Raw genomic sequence first — 12,210 nt, 5'->3', positions numbered from 1 at the left:
ACGTTGACTCAATACAGCTGGAACATAAAAAAGATAAAAAGGCTTAGGTTGCTTTGTTTGAGTTGGACTCGTCAATTTGTGGAATACATAGATACATATCGATGTAATACGTGTGATGATAGTAAGTAGGGCCATATCTTACAACTGACTCATTGCAGTTTGTTTTTCCAGAACTTCGAGGTAGTCTGGTTCTGTTTTTAGCTTCCCANTGATGATAGTAAGTAGGGCCATATCTTACAACTGACTCATTGCAGTTTGTTTTTCCAGAACTTCGAGGTAGTCTGGTTCTGTTTTTAGCTTCCCAGGCAGCACAGGGTGTTCATTTTTTGATTGATTGGCATAATACTTTCGTGGAGTCCCATAGAGAACCGTTTTATTCAACCTGTCCTGGTTGTGTCGTCTAGTGGTTTCATATTGAGGAATGAATTGTCTTTTCGGTAAAGTGCAAAAATTATAATTCAGAGCCCCAGCAGTCGGAAGCTCCTTAACCCTCTCTGCAATGTTTTGATAAAGCAGCTCCGGCTCTCGATTGCCGCAAGATTGTTTCYCAATGAACTCCACTGTGCTTATGGTATATGGACTTGGGGGCAACTCCGACTTTTTAGTGTCCATGGTGCTGAAGCTTAGTTCCTTTAGATTCCTATAGTAGGCCACCTGCTCGCTATCTTTCTGCATGTAGATGGGGTTCTGACACATCTGGCTAGCGGGGGGAGGGATGTAGTTATACACATGCGTCTCTGTTTTATCTGCAGTGGGCTCTGAGCTATATGAACCATAATGTACGTGGAAAGAGTTTATATCTAAATTATTGGCACTGGCGGGAACGCTATCAATTCCTTTGCGTCGTTTGAGGACGAATACGAAAAGACCAGCCCCGAAGCAGACCGACAGAATGAACACCACGAGTAGTCCCAGTATGAGAACAGACAGGGGCACCTCCGCGTGCATCTCGGGTATCTGCTCTGCTGTTGACGTGATGGCAAGTGGGGGAGTGGAGTCGGTGCTGGGACTGACGGTGGGGGCCTTGGTTAGGCCTACTGTGACCTCGTTAGGCTCGGGACAAATTGCGTCATTACGCAGAGATCTGAGCAGTCGCCCTGCGTGTTTGGAGGGCGAATCACATGTGATTTCATTTACCACTACGCTGGTACTGGACAGCTCCATCCAGTTTTTAAGGGCAACGATGTCGCATGTGCAATCCCATGGGTTCTCCTGCAGATCGATCTGAATGAATGCGGAGAGCTGGTCGAGCACACCGCGCACCGGCAGGTGGGAGAAGTGATTGTTCCTCAGGTTCAGTCTTGTTAGCATAGTCCCCCAAAAAATATTGTCGGGAAGGGATCTTAATAGATTGTTGTTTAGGAACAGCAGCTGCAGATTATGTAATGAGTTAAACGTCTGTGGTAAAATGTCCTTGATGACATTGTACTCCAGGTATAAATATTGAAGGCTCTGCAGCCCTACGAATAATGATTGGGATAGACTTTCAATGTAATTGCCATTGAGATAAAGTCTCCGTAGATTAGCCAGGTTGTCAAAGGCCCCGTCCTGAATAACAGCTATCCTATTATTTCCTAAATGGAGGAGCTCTAGTGTGCTGTATTCGGTTAGGTCTGTTCTATATATGGTATGTAAGTAATTCCCTGTTAAATGCAATTTCTTTGGATAGGAGGGTTTAGGGGTAAGCTCTGTTATATTATGCAATTTCCTCTCCTGGCAGTTGATATTTAATCCACTGTCTGCGTTCTGGGAGGTACAGACGCATATACTAGGGCAGGTCATGGGAACAGGGGACCTAGTCTGATAAACCATTATAGGCCCCAGCACTTGTTTGTCCTTACCAGACGTTACCCGTTGTGTAGGGCGATTTCTCATTTTAGGGGGACGGGAGGCCCGTGGGCCTTTTGTTGGAGTGACACCGGGGTGTAGGGTGGGAGAGGGGCCGTCGTATTGAGAATCAGAAGGGGGCTGCATTGCGCGGTGATTAGAATCACCAGCATTACGTCGGGGGCATAGATCTTGCCTAATCAATTGCGTAATGTCCTTTCCATGCAGTCTAAAGGGGGTCTCGCACACGATGTCCCCTACAAAGACCGAGATGGTGTCCAGCCAGGCTTTTAAGGGGATCAGATCACAGGTGCAGTTCCACGGGTTCTCCTCCAGTTGGATCTCCATWATGCCGCCTATRTGCTCCAGCACRCCAGCAAAAGGCAGCATCTTAAGCCGGTTCCCCCTTAGATCCAAATGCGTTAACATAACGAAACGAAATACATTGTTGGGAAGAGACAGCATGAGGTTGTCGTTGAGAATCAGGACTTTGAGTTTATTTAATTTGCCGAATGCACCTGCTTCAATGGCACTGATGTAATTATAATCTGCCTGTAAATACTCCAAACTCTCTAAACCAGCAAAGGTGTCTTCCTTGATTATCTCCAAGTTATTGTTGTTGAGATGAAGTCGTTTTAAAAACCTCAGTCCAGTAAAAGCTCCAGTCTGTATCTCCTGTAACCCGTTGTTTCCCAGATGAAGGGATGTGACATTACCATAATTGATAAACTCGTTCGGATTCAGTCTCGAAAGAAAGTTTCCATTGAGAAAGAGTTGGCAGATTTTGTTCGGTGGAGGCTGAAATAGACTCACCGTTGTAAACCCTTTGTTTTCGCAGTTAATGCTCAATATAGTCTCCTTTTCCTCACAGGAGCAGCGGTTCTTACAAATTTCTTTCGATGTTTTGCGGCTCTCTGTCTTCGATGCGAAACTGGTCACAGTTAAAACGCTGAGCAACAAAACGCTGTTCAGCATTTTTACAACAATGTTGCTGAATTATCCAGCATCAACGTTGTATGAGCCTTGGAGTTGGGAATTTCAGTAGGGACATGTAACCCAAATTAACACAGCATTAGTGTAAAAATGGTACCAGGGCGCACGGACGCACAGGTCTCTCCATTGATCTTCGTTACAACCCAAAAGACAAATTAAACCAGGAATCATTCATCGGATACCTTCTGCGTCAGGCTTGAGTGGGCACATTGTCTGTTAGTCAGGGGATAGCTTCGCAATGTAGCCTACCGCAATCCCCGGTGTTACCCACGACCATTCATGCAGCAGTTTCAAGCATTTCCGCAGCAGCACAATCAGAAACAGTGAGATAGATACTCACTCAGCGACAGAGATTGTACAGTCTCTGCTCGCCTTGATCCCACGAAATTCCATTCTTCGTTAAGTACAATTTCGATTTTTACAAAAAAAAAATGTATGTAGCATATCACTTTGAGTTTTCCTTCACTTTCTCGATGAAAACACTGAGAGATCCAACTCTGAGAAAGACTGGATACTGAGCAATAACGGGTTGAAGCATCCTCTGCTTGCGCATCCGCAGAGGGCTATCTATGCCTTAGAATTTCTGCTCTACGTCCTCCCACATTAAAGGCATTCAGCCCTACGTCACTAGCATCGACAACTGTCATACTTGTTTAGAAAAGTTTTCCATTCTTCTCATAGTAATTGTAAAAATATAATTATTTTTCAGGCTAGTACTACTGGTACCTTGGCTACTAAAGGAAAATAGCAGTAGTAGGATGGTTTATAATAAACACCATGCTAATGCTATAATAATAAACACATTGCCACGGGGTAATATCAATTCAATTGGAATACAACACCTTTTTGTAGAGTATTAACGACATTAATGGGAACTTCAGAAAAGTAGTGTACTACAATTTAATTTGATTTGATTTCCCCTACAAAATGCATGAGAAAATATATGAAATATGAATCTTCAATACAATCTTCAGTTGTATTATTATTTTAAAATATTTAGAAACCAAGCTCAGTATTGTAAGTGGATTCTTGTTTTTTGCACACCACTAGGAGGTGGAATAAGCACCTCTACCGTTTGAATAGGGCTTCAACACACACACATATGCACGCCCAATTCAAAAGAGTAACATGTGTTTTCTATACAGTGACTGTGATAAAGTAACCTAAAGTAGCAGGCATAGAACGAGCCTGAGCAAACGGATGTTAGGTTGAAAATACTGTATCCCTAAACCAGATGTTAGTATAGGCTAGTGATGAACTAATGTGTCTCATGGCCAAGGGGTGTTGCAGGAAGCAACATTTCCTTTCATAGGATACCCGGAGGCAATGTAATTATTATCCGTCGGTTGAACCTTCTTGGGGGCATGAGATCCCTCCGAGCACTTACCAAAACACAAAACAATGGCGGACAATTTCTCTCCGCTTGGATCTAAAACTTCACTTTGACAACCCTAAAACCAGTAGTAACCACCAACTTCAATGACAGTTATCTTAAAATTAAAATAAATATCTAATATTCCCGGACCCCAATAAGATTGTTGCCGAGGAGGGCTTGTTAGCTAACTACAGGGTTTGAGTCACCTCAGCCATTTTTTTTATAAAACAGGTCAGCGAGCAACACTAGCTAGCTAACATTAGCTAGACTGTGTCTCATGGGCACATATACTAGACATGTCACATAGGAATCAGAAGCCAGCTGGTTAGATATGATTCCACCATTGGCAACAACAACAACTGGCTACTAGTTCGTTTTCACCAAAATATGTTCAACTCCAGTGATCACTGCATTTAGAAGTATAGCTACTGACTGACATGTAGATAGCTAGCATGCTGGCTAACACTGGCCAGGTAGTAGTCAACTAGCTAGCTAACAGTTAGCCAAACTCGGGAGCTACTGGTTAAGCATGATAACACCATGGGCAACAATAACTGGCAATACGTTTGTTTTTAGACAAATATGTTCAACTCATAGTAAGTTTATACACTGACCACTGCATTTAGGATGCTAGCTAAATTACTGAAATGTAGCTAACTAGCTCACTGGCCAGCCAGTAGCCATTACTTGGCAACAAATCGTGGATTTCCTATTCCTTGGGTCAACTTGCTTATATTAATCAACAGACAGTTTGTGGAAAGGTAAATGCCCACCTGTTTGACCTCAGACACCCAAGAAAGCTCAACCATTCACCCAATGTAACTCATGAATATCAATGACCTTCCTAYGAAAGGACATTTTGTTTACAGGAAAGAGCTGGACAAAAGTCTTTAGGGTGAAGACAAGTGATGGTAGGCAGTCGACTTGGTTATATAGCCTACAGATTGATCCACAAAAATAAGAAAAGCAAGAATAAAATCAGCACAGAACAAAATGTCCATACAATTAATCAATTCAAAATAGTACAGAGCTCTTGTACAGTAGACCTACGTTCTCAAAATATCAAAGGGAGAAACTAAGTTCCTGAGACAAATTTGTTCGCCCTGCCAGCCAGGACAGCTTTTCCCGTTTTCTTAAACCTTTAAGAAAAAATATTGCAGTCAGAGTGCAATGTAATTAGAGTGCAGTATAACTGCACTATGCTGCAAAACCTGTGTCCAAAATAACAGTTTTTTTAATGCAGTCATTTTGCAGTGTAACTGCAGTTATTCTGCAGTTACTGTGTCCAAAATACTATAGTTACTGAACATTTACTGCAGTTTCAAAACTGCAATATTTTTTTGTAAGGGCAACCTTGCGTCTGTTACTGGATATGAATAGGCACCCAGTCTTATAGGATCAGGAAGTGCACGCCGGACATGTGGGAAACAATGAATGAGCATGCGATTTAACATTTCTAAAGTGAGTTATTCATGACCTGTAGGTCTTATGGTAAACAAAAATCATAATCATTAGCTGACCGTGTAAACTATTAAACCAAACACTTGCATGAGAGCAATAATTGCCATTGCTGAAATAGGCCTATTCAAACAAACACAGAAGGAAGGTGAATAAAATTCACATATGTCCAAACACCATAAAGACTAAATGACTTTGACATTACTTTGATAATAATGTTCTAATTACTGAGGTAAACCTACAACAAAATACCTAGCGTTTAGGTATGCATTCGGTAACGGGTAGACAACCAAATTAATGTAATGGCGGGGGAATAATGGGAATATTAATTTGTGAAATGCAGACTGTGCTAGGCTGGCTTTCATCATCACAGTCAGTGACCATGATGTTTACTCTGTCTAGATTAAGGACTCATGTCCATTGAAACGTTTTTCATGTTTCTGCACATTGTTTGAGATTACACTATTTAAAAWTGTTTCGTATCCAGAACTTAAGATGAGAATCATGTCATAAACGCAATAAATCATTGTCTGATAGAATAACACAAAGGACAATAACAATAACTTCCAAATAGATTAAGATGGATTTGTACATATTTGTGAGGGCACAGTTTGACAGGCCAATTGTCAAATTCATTACAGGGCACAGAGGGGAATGATTACCAAATGCACCACTGCAAGAGTGGGCTTGGTGTTTTAACTATCTGTTTGCATAAAGCAATGTGGTCAAAAAAATACATGATAGCCAACGATAGACAGAAATGCGGCAGGCCCTATGTGGCATTGTGCCTTTTGGCATTTTGCCCCAAAGTTACACACAGCACAACTAAACGTTCAAAAGCTTTCAGTTGTAGCCATCTCTATCACACAACATTTGACCAGAACGTGATGATGGAGAACTGACTTTGGATGGAGTAATGGTAAACGATTTCTTCCTGTAGTCTCTAATGGACAGGATGGATCCTATAAGCTGATAAGGTATTTGAACAGCCCACACATAACAAGACAGGAGATAACAGAAGTTTTATCTTTGGACTGTTGACACAGGATAGATAAAGTGTCACGTATGACACAGCGAGAGATAACAAATATACAGTACATGCAACCATGTAAGTCTTTATTTAGGACACATGTGGCATTGATCTGTGGCTCTTTGCAACCCATTAGAGGACTCCTTCTTTAATCCATCTGTGAGGTCAGGTCTTTGTCATTGTAAATAAAGTTGAAGTCAGAAGTTGAAGTCATTAAAACTTGTTATTCAACCACTCCATACATTTCCTGTTAACAAACTATAGTTTTGGCCAGTCGGTTAGGACATCTACATTGTGCATGACACAAGTCATTTTTCCAACGATTGTTTACAGACAGATTATTTAACATATAATTCACTGTATCACAATTCCAGTGGGTCAGAAGTTTACATACACTAAGATGACTGTGCCTTTTAAACAGCTTGGAAAATTCCAGAAAATGATGTCATGGCTTTAGAAGCTTCTGATAGGCTAATTGACATCATTTGAGTGTCAACGCTTTGGGAAGGGTTGACACCCTTTGGGAAGCGTGGACAAGGTATGTAATACACGAAAAAACACCAGTATAGAAACAATACAACGGTGCGTGAAATATACCGGTACCACAAATAAACGGGCGTAAATACCCAAAAATTTGGCAACAAAGTACCAGCCGTCAGATACAGCCATCAACATAGAACAAACACGCACACAAACATGGGGGAAACCAGAGGGTTAAATAATGAACATGTAATGGGGGAATTGAAACCAGGTGTGTAAAAACCAAAGACAAAACAAATGGAAAATGAAAAGTGAATCGGTGAAGGCTAGAAGGTCGGTGACGTCGACCGCCGAACGCCGCTCGAACAAGGAGGGGGACCGACTCCGGCGGAAGTCGTGAAATTGAGTCAATTGGAACTTCTGACCCACTGGGAATGTGATGAAAGAAACAAAAGCTGAAATAAATCATTCTCTCTAGTAGTATTCTAACATTTCACACTCTTAAAATAAAGTGGTGATCCTAACTGACCTAAATCAGGGAATTTTTACTAGGATTAAATGTCAGGAATTGTGAAAAACTGAGTTTAAATGTATTTGGCTAAGGTGTATGTACAGTTGTAGTTGGAAGTTTACATACACCTTAGCCAAATAAATTGAAGCTCAGTTTTTCACAATTCTTGACATTTAATCCAAATAAAAATTCCCTGTCTTAGGTCTATTAGGATCACCACTTTATTTTATGAATGTGAAATGTCAGAATAATTTTAGAGAGAATGATTTATTTCAGCTTTTATTTATTTCCTCACATTCCCAGTGGATCAAAAGTTTACATACACTCAGTGTGTATTTGGTAGCATTGCCTTTAAATTGTTTAACTTGGGTCAAACGTTTCGGGTAGCCTCCCACAAGCTTCCCACAATAAGTTGGGTGAATTTTGGCCCATTCCTCGTGACAGATCTGGTGTAGCTGATTYAGGTTTGTAGGCCTCCTTGCTCGCACACGCTTTTTAAGTTCCGCCCACAGATTTTCTGTATGATTGAAGTCAGGGCTTTGTGATGGCCACTCCAATACCTTGACTTTGTTGTCCTTAAGCTATTTTGCCACAATTTTGGAAGTATGCTTGGGGTCATTGTCCATTTGGAAGACCCATTTGCGACCAAGCTTTAACTTCCTGACTGATGTCTTGAGATGTTGCTTCAATATATCCACATAATTTTCCTACCTCATGATGCCATCTATTTTGTGAAGTGCACCAGTCCCTCCTGCAGCAAAGCACCCCCACAACATGATGCTTCCACCTCGGTGCTTCACGGTTGGGATGGTGTTCTTCGGCTTGCAAGCCTCCCCCTTTTTCCTCCAAACATAACAACGGTCATTATCGACAAACAGTTTTGTTTCATCAGACCAGGGGACATTTCTCCAAAAAGTATGATATTTTTCCTCATGTGCAGTTGCAAACCGTAGTCTGGGTTTTTTATGGCGGTTGTGGAGCAGTKGCTTCTTCCTTGCTGAGCAGCCTTTTCGGTTACGTCAATATAGGACTCGTTTTACTGTGGACATAGATACTTTTGTACCTGTTTCCTCCTGCATCGTCACAAGGTCCTTTTGCTGTTGTTCTGGGATTGATTTGCACATTTTGCACCATAGTACGTTCATCTCTAGGAGACAGAACGCGTCTCCTTCCTGAGCGGTATGATGGCTGCGTGGTCCCATGGTGTTTATACTTGCGTACTATTGTTTGTACAGATGAACGTGGTACCTTCAGGCGTTTGGAAATTGCTCCCAAGGATGAACCAGACTTGTGGAGGTCTACAATTTTTTTCTGAGGTCTTGGCTGATTTCTTTTGATTTTCCCATGTCAAGCAAAGAGGCACTGAGTTTGAAGGTAGGCCTTGAAATACATCTACAGGTACACCTCCAATTGACTCAAATTATGTCAATTAGCATATCAGAAGCTTCTAAAGCCTTGACATAATTTTCTGGAATTTTCCAAGCTGTTTAAAGGCACAGTCAACTTAGTGTATGTAAACTTCTGACCCACTGGAATTGTGATTCAGTGAATTATAAATTAAATAATCTGTCTGTAAGCAATTGTTGTACAAATGACTTGTGTCATGCACAAAGTAGATGTCCTTACCAAAACTATAGTTTGTTAACAATACATGTGTGGAGTGGTTGAAAAACAAGTTTTAATGACTCCAACCTAAGTGTATGTAAAGTTCCAACTTCAAGTGTTTGTGCACAAATATGTACAGTATGTATGCATATTCAGTGTATATTTACACTATTAACAGAAATGCAAGGGGGGGGGGGAAATAATGTCCATTGCTCGTGTTTTTTGGCCCAAGCAAGTCTCTTCTTCTTGTTGGTGTCCTTTAATAGTGTTTTTTTTTGCAGCAATTTGACCATGAAAGCCGGATTCACACAGTCTCCTCTGAACATTTCCTTTTGTAGTGCTCAAGCTCTGATTTCTAAGTGAAGAAATTAGCTATAAATGAGTGTGGCATTTTGAATGACAGTGTTTTCCAAACGAAACACAATACCCGTTAGTTTTGAATGATGTGTCTAATGTAGAGAACTGTGTTTAGTGTTTTGCAAAAAGTGTGTATTACAATTGCAAACTGAGTGTAAAGCAGATAATATGCTTGCAATTTTGCAGACTTGGTCTGAAGATTAGGTGCATTAGTTAATGGTTTCACTGAGTGTGCCTCAAGTGTGTAAGCGATTGTAAAACACTGTAAATCAAGCATTTCTGCAGATTTGACCGGTCTATCACTATACTCCTAACATGCCATTTACCACAATCTGTATAGCTGTATCTCTCTAAAGATTTTCTACATATTTGATGTCAGAAATCCTGCTATCAAAACCCTATCCTTGTCTCAAGAAGGACTTGACATCGATGAGCACTCAAAGCAGTTCAACCAGAAAGAACATAGTCTCTCTCTCTCTCTCTGCTACTTCTCTTTTATTAACCCATCACTGGGCAGGAGCTTGTATTTTCCTACAGATTCACTCCCATCCTGAGACAATGTGCTCCTCACACATAACTTCTATGGTCCTGTCAAGTCACACAGTGATGAATTGTGTTACAGAAGCCTGCAGAAGTGCTGACCTGAACACAAGTTGCTATGAACGATTTCCTGTTGTCTGCTAGAGGCATTGAGTGATGGATTGAGGGCTTGGACACATCAATMTGTTACCCCGGAGTCAGGTGTTGCCACCTGTGTGTATCTCTGCTGTTCCACTTTTCCTTCTTTTCTTTACAGGCTATGTCCCTGAGAGGTCTGTCTCTCTGTCTCTTTTCTTAAGTGCAACMAATTTTGTTAATGGTGACTAAGCAGTTAAGAGAACAGAACAGACAATATTCACTCTGGCCTTAATAGTTGTTGTTTTGGTATTTCTTTATGTATTTGCCTTTGTGTTTTTTGGCTTAGACATAATGGTGAAGCAAAGACAAAATTCCTTTTCACATGATTTTAATCTCATTCCAAAACTGCATTTTGTCTCGCTTATGTGCTTGATGAAAACTGTGGTATGAAAGAGTGCTATGAAAAATTCTGTAAAACGAAGCACTGCGATTCTGCACCAGTAAAAAAATGTATTCAATATTCAAATTCAATCACAGAAGAAAATAAATATTATAGTGTTCTCTACATAGACAGGAGAGCCGGAGAGAGAGATAAAGGGAGCGAGAGAGTGAGTGAGTGAGAGACAGAGGGACAGAGAGAGGGGGGGAGAAAAGAGGGAAAAGGAAAGAAAGAAAAGCAAAGAGGGAGAGAAATAGAGAGAGAGGGAGATAGAAAGAATTCCAGAACACCAGGTTTTTGTTCTCTCCCATTCCAGGGGCTCAGCAGAATCTAATATAACTATCTCCTGAGAGAAATCTCACCACCTGAACTGGAAAATCATTATGGTAAATTAATTTAGCAGAAGGAATTGTTTGAGATAGATTAGGTGTCCATTTGATTGAGAAGATTGTTAACGAGTAATAATGTCCCCTTCAATTTCAGAGGCCACAAGATAATCACTTCTTTATTTGCTATCTCCCTGTTTTCAATCTGCAATAGTTTACTGTTTCTATAAAACTCGCTATAAAGACCAATGATCTTTGTCCTACTTTGCCACAACTCTTAAGTGTCAGTACAGTAGCTGCAGCAATAGTGGGTGACATTGAAAATGGATCATTAAGGTTAATTCATGAAACTACAGCACACTTGTTGTGTAGTGGTTATGAGGAAGAAAGAAGATAACACAATTAGCTATTTATTTATTTATTTGTAATCCATTTAATCAAGGATCCTGAAACGCCAGACAGTATTGTTGTTTGTTGATGCATTTGTAATGACAGTCATCCCTGGATATCCAATATCTAGCACAACCTATGGATTTCCAGGGCTGAGGGAGAATGCAACCAGAGCCTCCAACAGTACTCTGGTGTGTGAGAGAGTGCCAGAAAACGGCTCTTACCCTGCCATGTGTGAGGGTGCTAGACAGTGGCTCTATCCCCTGCAGTTTGTGTATAGGCGTGAGTGTGTGACCACACATCTTTCCATAGGAAAGCAATTGGAGACAGAAAAGATCCCAGGCAGACAGAGCTTGGAATGGAGTGTTGGGTCTGAYCTCAAAGGTCAGACCCACCACTCTCTGGTCTCTGTGGACATGATGCACACACAAGTGTAAACAGGGACAAGTCTGTGTGTCTTTACACACAAATTGAAACAGCAATGTGCAGCCTTTAGCTAGACAGCTCAAATCCCTGGATTCTTTCTGTCGGCCTAAGAAATGTCCTCCTACTGCTCCCCGGCCTTCATCCAGCTGGTTTTGGTAATTTGAAGATCAGTTCTTATATAATCATAGCCCTATTTTCCAGGTTTTTAATATACACATGGTTCTCAAGAGGATACACACTTTGGTGAATGAAAGAGATAGACAGCTATTGCTATTGTGGTCTGCACCCTGAGTTGTGAGAATAGATGTGGCTCTCCTCTGGGACAGGGCTCCAGACTAACATTTTCCCCTGGTGGGGCAGTGTCACACAATAAAA

At 41.0% G+C, this 12,210-nt stretch overlaps 1 protein-coding gene across 1 annotated transcript; it reads right to left on the bottom strand.

Annotated features, from left to right (window-relative positions):
- Nucleotides 1-213: 213 nt before the first annotated feature.
- Nucleotides 214-3,376, bottom strand: LOC111965335 (SLIT and NTRK-like protein 2). Its single transcript, XM_023989451.2, has one exon. The coding sequence runs from the start codon at nucleotides 2,800-2,802 to the stop codon at nucleotides 235-237; it is 2,568 nt and encodes an 855-aa protein (XP_023845219.1). The 5' UTR covers nucleotides 2,803-3,376; the 3' UTR covers nucleotides 214-234.
- Between the last annotated feature and the right edge of the window lie 8,834 nt (nucleotides 3,377-12,210).

This window comes from Salvelinus sp. IW2-2015, linkage group LG6.1, assembly GCF_002910315.2.
Source record: "Salvelinus sp. IW2-2015 linkage group LG6.1, ASM291031v2, whole genome shotgun sequence".
NCBI classification, from domain to species: Eukaryota; Metazoa; Chordata; class Actinopteri; order Salmoniformes; family Salmonidae; genus Salvelinus; species Salvelinus sp. IW2-2015.
The sequence above is the reverse complement of the archived record's forward strand: the minus strand, read 5'-3'. Positions and strand labels throughout refer to the sequence as shown.